The sequence below is a fragment of the Zalophus californianus genome, chromosome 2 (genome assembly GCF_009762305.2).
Source record: "Zalophus californianus isolate mZalCal1 chromosome 2, mZalCal1.pri.v2, whole genome shotgun sequence".
NCBI lineage: Eukaryota > Metazoa > Chordata > Mammalia > Carnivora > Otariidae > Zalophus > Zalophus californianus.
In genome coordinates, this window is record NC_045596.1 from 128,039,113 (window position 1) to 128,051,970 (window position 12,858).

The 12,858-nt window shown below is 45.8% G+C and overlaps 1 protein-coding gene across 2 annotated transcripts in view; it reads right to left on the reverse strand.

The window, feature by feature from the left end:
* TMEM154 (transmembrane protein 154) overlaps positions 1-4,146 on the reverse strand; it is a 43,206-nt gene extending 39,060 nt beyond the window's left edge. Inside the window, exon 1 of one of the 2 annotated variants that reach the window (XM_027598689.2) lies at positions 3,978-4,143. In XM_027598689.2, coding sequence (XP_027454490.1) covers positions 3,978-4,068 — 91 coding nt within the window. In that variant the 5' untranslated portion in view covers positions 4,069-4,143. Of the gene's footprint in view, positions 1-3,977 lie in introns of both variants that reach the window. The other variant, XM_027598690.1, reaches the window with a different exon arrangement.
* Between the last annotated feature and the right edge of the window lie 8,712 nt (positions 4,147-12,858).

Here is a 12,858-nt window from a genome sequence, read left to right on the forward strand (position 1 = left end):
CCTTGGATCAGGCTTTTAGACACAGAGGGACTTGAAACCCCAGTAAATCCCTTTCTGCCTGTTTTTTTTTTTTGGGGGGGTCCCTGATTCGGTCCCTGGGGTCAGCGCTCAGCAGGGCTCTTCCACAGGGCTCTCCCACAAAGCTGTGCTTTTTCTCCCTGGTTCCCACACCCTGACACCTCTTACCAGTGACTTCATCATTCCACTTTTCCTGCTTCTGGTCTTCACTTTGCTAATCCCCAGATGCTCTATTGCTCACTCTGCACCTTGCAGCCCTTCCCTTCCCCCTCTACAGGCCAAAGTTAAACCAACTCTCTCCATCCCTTTTCCTATAGGCCAGTCTCTGACCCAACCAAACAAATAGAGCTCCTTTATCAATATGCAATAACCTTAGACCCTAACTGAGGGGGTCTAAGAGGTATGTGATACATCGACAGTTGGAAGGATACCATAGACATATTTTTCTAAACCTGAAGCTAGACACATATCCTGGCAGAGCCTAAAACACCCAGAGGTGTTATGGCATATGTTAGAGCTCGGATTCCTGAGACTGAATCTTACTTAGAGCCACTATTTAGCTGTGTGACCTGAGGCAAGTCACCTAGCCTCTCTGTGCTTCCATTTTCTCATATGTAAAACCCCTGCTAGTACTAGAACCCACTATATAAGGTCGTTAGGAGAACTAAATGAGTGAGCGTATGTAAATTATTTAGAAGGGCACCTGGCATACCATGAGGACTATATGTGTTTGCTCTCATCATTATTACTATTTGAAATTGGAACTGTCCGAGGCAATAGCAGATACCAGTCACATTCAGTGAAATGAGATCAGTGTCAGAAAGCGCAGCTCCATGTATGCAATTAGTGTTTTCTTTAATTCTTTCTTTTCTTCTCAAGGTGTATCTACTACTTACATGGTTCTTACTCTTCTGAAACGGTGCAGAAAATCTCCCAGTCTTTCCGGTCAAACCTGGTGTTTAGTCCTGGCCACCAAAACAGTTACAGCCTCCTTGTTTCTGCCTCATGCCCTTAGCTCTTCTTTTACAAACCATCCTGCCCATCTCAGCTAATAAATCCCATGATTTCGGTGTCTGGGAAGTTGCTTTTAGTTCTCTGATAGTGTTAGGCTAACATTGATAGGGCACAGGGCAAGAAGCCAGGTGAAAATGACTCCCTCACTCCCTGGACAGAATGTCGCCCTGACATTGAGTCTGAATTTCCTTAGCGTCCAACACTGGCCAAGATACCCAAAGCCACAGGCTTTCTTTAACTGGGCTCATCTGTTTGGTCAAAATCCCAGAAAAGCTGTTTTCTCATTTCTCTCCTGGTGACTCCTAAGTAGATTATTTCACTTGGGATAGTAATCAAGACGGCAGCAGGCTCTCCATGTAAAGAGAAAGGACACTGACTCTGAGGTATTGATACTGGGCCAGGAAACTGCTGATATTAGATTATGTTACCTGTTTGTGGTTGGCTTGACTTGAGCTATATACTGGAATATGCTTGCAAGGAGGGGTGTCAGGCTGTTCAGTAGACTGGCCCCTACTACCAAACATCTCCAAGATACTTTCTGAAGAATTCAGGGAAATAAGAGTGTGACACCTATACACTAACTAATGGTCTTAGGCACCATTAGCTCAAAAGGGTAGACATTGATTAATTAAAAAAATAGATAATCAGTCTTTAATTTATAAGAGACTTCCCCTTGGCTTTGATTATCTAGCTTTTTGTGAGTGGGCATTTTTGCATTTTCTGACATTGGAAATCCAGACAGGGCCCAGTAAGTGTGTTGGACTATCTAGGTAAACTCTGCTCTCGGCTGAAATGTAGTTTTTCTCCTGACTTCCCTGACATTCTCACACTGCCTGTTTTCAGGAGCTCATCGGCTTTTAATGCTCAGCCTCAAATCCATTCTAGAATGATTGTAGCATTTATCAACAATGATGCAGTTCTTGATTTATGCGGATCCCAACAAGGTTTTGGGAAGTAAGAGATGAGCTACGGAGCATTTTCCCTGGTGGCGCTCATAGCCTGGTGGGAGATATGGGCACATACACACTTACGATTCAACACAATTAGCTGTGTGTATGGAAGTTAAGTTTTATGTGGGCGTGACACAGGTAAAGTCACCAGGGAAGGTGCAGTGAGGGGAGACATCAAGGAGGACGCAACTTCCAGTCTGGGTCTTTAGGATTATATAGGAGTTCACTAAGTAGAAAAAAGAGGACTTGTCATTCACTTTTGGCAAGAGCCCCAGAGGCCTGGAGCACACACTCCGTTCGGTATGACTGGACTGGGGGAGGGCACATGGGGGGAGATGCCATGGGAAGGAGGTTGAAGCGAGAGTCGAAGTGGCGTAAATAAGGAGCCACCAAAGGTCTTTATGTGGAAAAGCCACTGATCAGATATCAGCCTTAGAAAGAAAACTTGTGCTGAGGCTTCAGGTGATCCTTCTGCATCTCCCAGATGGCATAAGCTTCGACTCAGAAATGTCAAGAAAATACTCAGAAGCTCAAGAAAATACTCAGGCAAACTTAAATATTACTCTCAGGGCATGTTTGAGGCCTCTGTGGTAGCACTGAGATGCACAAGAAGTGGAAGTGGGATGGCTGAGTTCTGCTTCCTGGGCTGCTGAGGACAACCTGCAGGGAAAGGGGTCTGGCCCACAGGGCTCTCCACTGGGGCAGAGGAGGGACCCCCGGAGTCCCAGTCAGAAGAGCTGAGCAGCCAAGGGGCTTGGACATCTGATCTTCCGCTGCCTTAGCGCCTTCCTCTGTGCCACCCATGCAGCTTGAACCTCGTCATCTTTATGCTTGTTCCCAGCCCCCAAACTGTGCCTAAGACAGCACATTGTCCCCCTCGGCGCATCTGAAACACTACCTCCCATCTCAACCAGACATCTTTCCAGTCAGAATGGTTTGCCTTTCACTTTTCATTTTCCACCTCAGATGCCTGGCAAGACCACATGGAGAGCACCCAGGGCAAGAGAAATTGGAGGGGCAGTGTGGTTGGGTGCTGACTGTGAATCTCCAGGAAATTGCCACATGCTAGGTCAGTGCCTTGTGCCTGCCCCCTGCCCCCTATCCTATTTAAACTTGAGAACTTTCCTTTTGCTTGAAATACTGATCTACACTACTAGAAACAGGTAGTATCTGTTGACAGAAATCATGGGCAATGAGTTTATTTACCCAAGGGCAAGTCAACAAAACAATATGAGGCAATCGAGGGTGACTGTGCTTGTAGCAACTGTCAAGGGTATAAATCAATTGGCGGCTCTTAGCTCCAAATAAGGAGATTTAATATTTTGTCTTTCCAATACCTTTGATTTGCTACAATCACATTACTTTCTAAAATAAAAGTTCATTAGTAACAATCAATGCAAAGAAAATATCCCCCCAAAGTAAAAAGATCAAAGAAAAACAGATGAAAGACTTCTCTTGAAAAGTTAGAATGGATGCCTGGTAACTCCTCCGATAATTTCCTGTTTACTTTTCTTTTTTTAACTTACTGGTTTTCTTTAGTATACTTTCCAGTAGTACATTTCCATACCCTAGTTTTTCTAGGAGATTTTGGTACTAGCAGATTTCCCAGCCCACATTTTTATAAAAGTAAGTTCATGACTTCTGATTGAAACATTCTTTTACACAAACTGCCAAAAAAGTTTATGGTTTCCTTAATATGCCTGTCAAAGCCGGTACATTACAGGGACCCTGCACTTGTTAGAAGACAGAAATTGCGGGAAAGTTAAATGGAGTGAGGGAGCTGGAGCGGGATTGGCCAGCTGCAGGGAAAGCCTGCCCAGCCCCCCCCGACCCCCCCCCCACAAAACTACAATTCTAATTTCGTCTCCTTCTTTCGCAGAAAGGACTAGGTTTTCTGAGTGTCACCCCCCCCCACCCCCGCAGAGTTCTGTAGCCTCGGGCACTGAACAAGCCTGGCTATCCTTCCCTGGGGTGGAGAACGGGGAGGTAGCTTACCCCGAGCCTGGCTGGTGGGAAGGAGCGTGATCACCAGGGCAAAGGCGAGGGCAGCCCGGGGAGCCTTCCTGTCAGCTCGCCGCCCGGGCATGATGCTGCGCTGGGCTTCAGCCTCCCTGAAACCTGAACATTTCCTGTTTCCTGCTCATTTGGGTCGGTGCTAACTCGAAGGAGAGGTGTTTGCCTGTTTTTTAGGAAGTGATGTAATTCTGCAGGAGCCTGTCAGACCAGCAAGGATTGCAAAAGAGAAGTTGTTCTACAAGCACTGATTCAGTTAACAAGGTCTCCTGAGCCTTTTTCAGTCCTGGCCCTGTTGCCAGCCCCCATCTTTTGAAACTGTCTCTCAGAAACAGTGTCCATAGCTCAGCTGTCCTTTGGGATCTGGGACTGAGGATCCTGGACCACAAGCATTCTCCATTGGTGATTTTACTCCCCCCCAGGGGAGTCTCTGGGGCTGCGCAGAGTCTAGAGCAGTGCTATCCAGTAGAACTTTCTGAGATGATGGAAAGGTCCCAAATCTGTCCAATGCAGTAGCCATTAGCTACATAGGCTATAGGGCACTTCAGATGAGACCAGTGCAAAATGAATTTGTAGTTTTATTTTTATTAATTTAAATTAAAAGAACTCCACATGGCTAGCAGCTGCTGTGTTGGACAGCTTAGGCCTAGCAAGCAGGGGCATGTGTACCAACAGAAAATGGCCAGGACACTTCTCTCCAGCCAGGCACATCACCATCCCTGGGCCCTGAATGCCACCTCCCTCATAGGGAGGTAAAGGACAATGCTATACACATGCCCAAATGTGCTCTGCTTCCCCGGAGAGAAATGATTTCTATTATTTTTATTTATTTTTTTCTTTATAAAGCCTTTGTGTTTTTAGAGCAGTTTTAGGTTCACAGCATAATTCAGAGGAGGGTGCAGAGATGTCCCATACACTCCCTAACTGCCCCCCCCCACACACACAGCGTCCCATTATCAACACCTTCCAAAAGTGGTATAATTGTTACAGTGGATGAACGCACACTGATACATCATAATCACCCAAAGTTCACAGTTGACATTAGGGTTCTCTCACGTGTCGCACATTCTATGGGCTTGGCAAATGTATAATGACACAAATCCACCATGATAGTATCCTCCAGAATAGTTTCTCTGCCCTAAAAATCCTCCATGCTCCACCCATTCATCCCTCCTTCCACCCTAACCCCAGGCACCCGCTGATCTTTTTACTGCCTCCATAGTTTTGCCTTTTCCCAAATGGAGTATGGTTGGAATCATGCGACATGTAGGCTTTCAGATTGGTTTCCTTCACTTAGTAATGTGTATTTCAGTTTCCTCCATTACATGGCGCCTGGGTGGCTCACTCAGTTAAGCATCTGCCTTTGGCTCGGGTCATGATCTCAGGGTCGTGGGATTGAGTCCCGCATCAGGCTCCCTGCTCGGTGGGTGGGAAGTCTGCTTCTCCCTCTCCTCATGCTCCTCATCCCTCTCTCTCTCTCAAATAAATAACTAAATAAATAAAATCTTTAAGAAAATTTTCCTCCATGTCTTTTCATGGCATGATAGCTTATTTCTTATTGGCGCTAAATAACAGTCCATTGTCTGAATGTACCACAGTTATTAATTCATTCACCTACTGAGGACATCTTCGTTGCTTCCAAGTTTTGGCAATTATAAATAAAGCTGCCAGAAACATCTGGGTGCATTTGTGCAGATATAAGTGTTCAACTCCTTTGGGGAAATACCAAAGGGCTTGATTGCTGGATCTATGGTAAAGAGAAATGATCTTTTAAAGGGCCCATTTCTGAAGCAGAATATGTTCTCAGGGGAAAAAAAAAAATCTTCATTTCACTTTTCTTCCTTCTTACATAACAATAAATTTCTCAGAGGTGGTTAGCAAACAAAATAGGACCGAGTTGGATTAGAATGGGGGTGGAAATCCTGCCCAGTGGAAACAATGCAGGAAGGAGGTGTCTGTTTAGACCGGCAAGCAGGGGAGATTAGAGTGTGTTAGGTTTTTGTGTTCTAATTGAAGTCCTTCCCTCTGTTTAGGTTTAGGGCCTAGGCAGCACAGAATGAAATTTCATAATCAGGTTTGCGGTAGTGCCAAGAAGGGCCGAGAGAGAAAAAGAGGCATCAGAAACCCATCTGGTCTCTAACCCCCCTGCCTGCAGGTACCATGAGTCACCCCCTTCCAGTCAGTTTATCTCTGGTGCTCCGGTTGCTGTGAACACTCCAGGCAACTGGAATTCCTCAGCCCCTGACACAGCCATCCGTTTTGGGATTTAGTGCATAGTTGCTTTTCAGCGACATTAGTCACTGTTTATCTCCGTTCTTAGTCACAAGAAACGTGTTGGTGATTCATGAAATGTTCAGTTTGTTCATGGATCCACAGGATGCATTTCACTGTTTTAAACTGGCTTAAGTCAACTGATACAAGATGCTCTGCAGCGTAGGTGACGATGCAGAGCACACAGCTGGAGAAAACAGGCAAGTTCAACACTGGATGATGGATTTAAAAACGGCGAGAACTCTCGCCGAGCACGTGCGCAGACCACGGGCTCGGACGTGCGGGCGCCAGGTCTGGCGCTGAGTCTGGCTGCCGGTGCCCCGTCCCAGCACGCACATCCCTCGCTGTAACACCCACGAGCTGGAGGGGACGCCCAGGGGTGGGTGTTTCCTCCATTCGGCCGTTCACACCCTAGTAGGACTAGTGTTGGACGCCGGGCTGCAGGCACTCATTTGGCCAGGGCGGGGTGTCAGCCTTGGTTTCTTCAGTTTTAAAAGGACAGCTCGCCAGGGGGCTTTGCAGAATCCGGTATATGTGGCCGGAGCACGGACTCTTTTCTGCGGCAGAGTCGGGCAGCTTCGCACGATCTCTCCGAGTGTGACGGCCATGGCTCCTGCACAACCATGTAATTTTCTTTTGACCCTTGTGCTAAGACCCTTAGTGTGATTAAGCTTATCTTAAGGGGGAGGAAAATTACCACCATTGATCAGAAAATTGTAGCACCTCAGTGATCTCTTTGCCGCCGTTAAAATCACAGGGAGGCTGTGTGCTAGGTAAAGGCGATTTACCTCTGTTTGTTCTAATTTTACTAACCATTAATTTTGGCAAGCGGCTGCCTGGCCTCGGATTAAATCCTGATACACTTGGAACTAAAGGGAAGTCAGGGCCCCAGTCACAACGATGAGACACAGGGGAGGCTCCGGAGGGACTGGCAGGCACAGAGGCAGGGGGGTAACCTTGTCCTGGTGCCTGCCATTGGCTCTCAACAATGAAAGGAGAAACGGAGGTTATGAAGTATGGTGACTGGGAAACGCTCTGAGGCCTTGTCGGGCTCAAGAGGGCTGGAGATGGGGTGGGGGGACTGGTTCTAGGTTCTAGGACTCTATCACTTCACATAAAAGTTTGGCTCTTATCATCAATGGTCTGTGTCACAGAAGTGACTCTCATCCAAATCCTCCTCCCTTCCCTCCTGCTTCCTCCCTGCCCAACCCTCCCTTCCCATCAGCTCTACAAGAGGAGGGGCAAGGGAACAACCCAGAAGTGATGAGATCTCACAGTGAGTGCAGGCTCGTATACACATGCTTCTCCACGCTCCTGCATGCTGCGGAAATACATGAAGATCATCCAAATGAGAACAAGCAAAGACTGTTGATTCCAAGCTTGCTGGAGCAAGGGAGTCGGCCACCATCACTTGCATTTTGGCCGAGGCTCAAAGGCAGGCACAGGAGTGGGAAAACTTGATAGTGGGAAAAAGAGAAGGTTTCACGTATGCCCTGATAGCAGAGGCTGTTGGCATGAGGAACCCGAAACAAGTTCTAATTACTGGTTCTAGTGACTGGCTAGGGGGCGCATATTTGGCTTCTCCCAACTTGGAAGAGGGAATAAAAGTAGGGGCCATTGTTACAAGGACTATTGTTTGGCTTCCTGGACCGGTTACTAGAGATAGGGTCTGACTTGTACACGTTTGATTTACAGCAGGCTGGCTTCCTGAGTTGTTTGCTACAGACCGTGGATTACAGTTTTATTATTACATATATGGTCTGGCCTTTGTCTGTTTATATATCATCTCTCGACACACACCCACATGCATACTCACACAAAAACTCCACCCACACCGAGACACATGCACACACTTTCTGGGGCTTCTTTCTCTGTCTAAATGCTAGATGGTGGCAGCTGATGGTCTGCAGTGCTTGCTTAATAAAGAAGGTCCTCAGACATGGTAATTGTAAGAGCAGGTGGGCGTGTAAATCACTCTGAAGCTGACTGAGAGGGTGTAGGGAGTAGGCTAAAGTCCCAGGCTCTGAAAGGAGTGCCCATACAGATAAGTGGGCAGGGCAGGGCTGGGGCCAAAGGGTTAAACTGAACCCCAGCATGTGCAGAGAGGCTATAGCCAGGAGAGGGGCTGACAGCAATTCTGCCATGTCTTGGTCAGCTTGGGCTGCCATACAAAATACCATAGACTTTTACACTTGACCTTTGAACGACACAGGGCATCGGGGCACTGACCTCCCACACAATGAGAAATCCATGTATAACTTTTGACTCCCCCAGGACTTAACTACTAGCAGCCTACTGTTGACCGGAAGCCTTATGGATAACACAAATAATCCGTTAACATCAATTTTGTATATGTATTATAGACCACATTCTTGCACTAAAGTAAGCTAGAGAAAAGAAAATGTTAAGAAAATCATAAGGAAGTATGGAATCAGAAAAGACCCCAAATAGCCAAAGGAATTTTGAGAAAGAAAAGCAAAGCTGGTGGCACCACAAATCTGGACCTCAAGCTCTCTTACAAAGCTGTCATCATCAAGACAGCATGGTACTGGCACAAAAACAGACACATAGGTCAGTGAACAGAACAGAGAGCCCAGAAATGGACCCTCAACTCTATGGCCAACTAATCTTCAACAAAGCAGGAAAGAATGTCCAATGGAAAAAGACAGTCTCTTCAACAAATGATGTTGGGAAAATTGGACAGCCACATGCAGAAGAATGAAACTGGACCACTTTTATACACTGTACACAAAAATAAACTCAAAATGGATGAAAGACCTAAATTTAAGACAGGAATCCATCCAAACCTTAGAGGAGAACACAGACAGCAACTTCTTTGACCTTGGCTGGAGAAACTTCTTGCTAGACACATCTCCAAAGGCAAGGTAAATAAAATCAAAATTGAACGAATGGGTCTTCATCAAGATAAAAAGCTTCTGCACAACAAAGGAAACAGTCAACAAAACTAAAAGGCAGCCTGTGGAATGGGAGAAGATATTCGCAAATAACATATCAGATAAAGGGCTAGTATCCAAAATCCATTAAGAACTTACCAAACTCAACACCCAAAAAACAAAAATTCCAGTCAAGAAATGGGCAGAAGACATGAACAGACATTTCTCCAAAGAAGACATACAAATGGCCAACAGACACATGAAAAAGTGCTCAACATCATTCAGCATCAAGGATATACAAATCAAAACCACAATGAGAGATCACCTCACACCAGTCAGAATGGCTAAAGTTAACAAGTCGGGAAATGACAGATGTTGGTGAGGATGCAAAGAAAGGGGAACCTTCGTACTGTTGGTGGGAATGCAAGCTGGTGCAGCCACTCTGGAAAACAGTGTGGATGTCCCTCAAAAAGCTAAAAATAGAACTTCCCTACGACCCAGCAATTGTACTACTGGTATTTATCCAAAGGATACAAACAGAGTGATATGAAGCGGCACATGCACCCCCAATGTTTATAGCAGCAATGTCCACAACAGCCAAACTGTGGAAAGAGTCCAGATGTCCATTAACAGATGAATGGATGAAGAAGAAGTGGTATATATACAATGGAATATTACTCAGCCATCAAAAAGAATGAAATCTTGCCATTTGCAATGACATGGATGGAACTAGAGGGTATTATGCTAAGCAAAATAAGTCAGTCAGAGAAAGACAAATACCATATGATTTCATTCATATGTGGAATTTAAGAAACAAAACAGATGAGGGTGCCTGGGTGGCTCAGTTGGTTAAGCGTCTGCCTTTGCTCAGGTCATGATCTTAGGGTCCTGGGATCGAGTCCTGCGTCAGGCTCCCTGCTCAGCAGAGAGCCTGCCTTTCCCTCTCCCTCTGCCCCACCCCTGCTCTGCCCCTTCCCCCTGCTCATGCTCTCTATCTCTCCCTCTCCCTCTCTCAAATAAGTAAATAAAACCTAAAAAAAGAAAAGAAACCAAACAAATGAACATGAGGGAAGGGAAGGAAAAACAAAATAAGGTAAAAACAGAGAGGGAGGCAAACCACAGAAACTCTTAACTCTGGGAAACAAACTGAGGGTTGCTGGAGGAGAGGTAGGTGGGGGATGGGGTACCTGGGTGATGGGCATGAAGGAGGGCACATGATGTAATGAGCACTGGGTGTTGTATGCAACTGATGAATCACTAAATTCTACCCCTGAAACTAATAATACACTATATGTTAACTAAATTGAATTTAAATAAAAGTTTGTTTAAAAAATCAATCAAGAACAAAGAGAGAAAATCATAAGGAAGTTCCAAAAAAAAAAAAATCATAAGGAAGAGAGAATACGTTGAGAGTACTGTACTGAATCAAAAACAATCTGTGTGTCAGTGAACCCATGCAGTTCAAACCCATGCTGTTGAAAGGTCAACTGTATTTTCACATAGTTCTGGAAACGGAAAGTCCAAGATCAGGATACCCCCATGGTCGTGTTCTCGGGAGAGTCCACTTCCTGGTTTATAGATCACTGCCTTCTCGCTGTGTCCTCACACGGCATCGACAGAGAGCAAGCTCTTTGGTGCCTCACCTTATAAGAGCACGAATCTCCTTGTGAGGGCCTCACCCAAATGACCCCATCAACCCCTAACACCTCCCAAAGTCCCCATCTCCAAATACCTTCATATTGGGGGTAAGGGGTCCAACATCTGAATTTGGGCGGCACACATATTCAATCTATAGCACACAGTCTTTGAAGCTGGGAGCCTACACGTTTGGTCCATCCTGACCAGCCCCTCTGCACCTGTCAGGACGCTCGGTGATCTCTGTCCCTGCATCCGGGCTGCCAACTCAGGTGACATATGCTTCAATCGGTCACTCAAAGAAGCTGCTGCAGCATTTGGAGAATCCTAGAAGCTTCCACCCCGGGGCCTCAGCAGGCACCTCCTCCATGACAGAGGCTCCCGGACCCAGGGGGATGGCTCATCACCAAATATGAAACTGGGAAAGATTGGGGTTAGGGGCAGAAGTGGCAATGAGCATGTGGGACGAGGTGCAGATCTCTGGTCCGGAGGGCCATGTGGAGCACAGGAGGAGAAGAGTCTGGCTGGCCCCGAGACCCTGTAGCCCTCCTTTTAACTGCCCAGGGTCTCCCTGAGGGCAGGGGGCCGCTCTATTTCATTCTCCGGTCAATCCCCAGCATTGAGGACAGTGCTTAATAGTTTTTTGAATGAACAAATGAATGAAAAATCGATTAAAAAAATCCTTTTGGTAGTGGTTTTTTTTTTTTTAAGTGGGTGGAAAGAGGAACCTACGTTGGGATTATTTGGGTGAGCTTGTTTATTTCAGAGTCCTGGACCGCACCCCAGAACTAGAGAGTCAGAATCTCTGGAGCTGGGGTCCAGAACTCTGCGTGTTTCATGATGTTCGAGGGGATTTTTATACAGGCTAAAACTTGAGAATCGCTAATCTAGAGTTTCATTTTTAGTTCCTGGAATGGTATTTCCCTTTTCTCAAATAGTAAGAAATGAGTAGCACATGATACTTCCCCTTTTTGCCTTGTTTGCCAGGAAGCCTGGAACTAAGAGTAAAGCTTGGTTGTATAACTCTGCCTAGACCAGCTTCCGTTAGCCCTTCTAGGAACATTTCTTTCCTTGGCTTAGTCAACTTATCTTTCAGGACCTCGTTTGACACCCATTGCCACCAGGGAGCCCTCCCAGAAGTCTCCCCTTGCCTCTTGCATGGCTGAGTGCCCTTCCTCGTCCCCGCCTCCACGGTGCTGGGCAGAATAGACCCGGGCAAGTGCTCCCCTCCTGACTGCCCCTGCCTTACTCAGCTGGGGCTTCCCACACCTGTTAAAAAGAACGCAGTTTCCTTCTACTGCTGTTTCGGTTTTGATCAAATCATATCTTGGTAACTTAGATCTAAGTCTCTTCAAGCAATTTTTAAGTAGGGCAGACAACATTAGTAAATACATAGTACCTGTTCTGAAGCCCACTTCAGAATGATAAATGCAGATTACTGGTCTCAGTGCTTTTTTTTATTGGTTTTGCTATTTAATTTGACTTCTCCAATTCAGCCGATGTCCTGGCCAACTAAATCCTCAACACCAATGAAACCAGAAAATAAAAAGGCACAAAGGTTTGGGGAGAAATTGCCAATTTGAGTAAGAAAGATGTAAGGGGACACAACTCCAATGCTAAGGTATGTGGGTAGTGCCAAAAATAAGTGAAAATGGAGAGGATCTGTAGCAGGTAGGAATGAGTAGTGGAGGGTGGGCGGCGATTGTTTTTTAGGTAAAATGTTATTTTTTCTTATTACAAAAATCATGCGTATTTATGCGGTAAAGTTAAATGCATATAAGCAAAACGAAAGTATTCCATGTTTAAGTTGCTGCAGATATTTTTCCGTACAGACTAGCTAACGGTGTCACCCTAGTTTCATCGCCTGCTACCAGCAGTTGGTACTACTCTCCTGCCAACAGACAGTAGGTTCAAAATGCACAGTCACAGACTCAGGTCTGGAAAAACACTAACTTACTCTATTTTTCCTTTATAGTATCAGTTCTGAACTTCAATTCTGGTAGTGGTAGAAAGGATATAGTCACTTACAAATACAACCAGTCAGTTTGGCAATTTCCCATTTA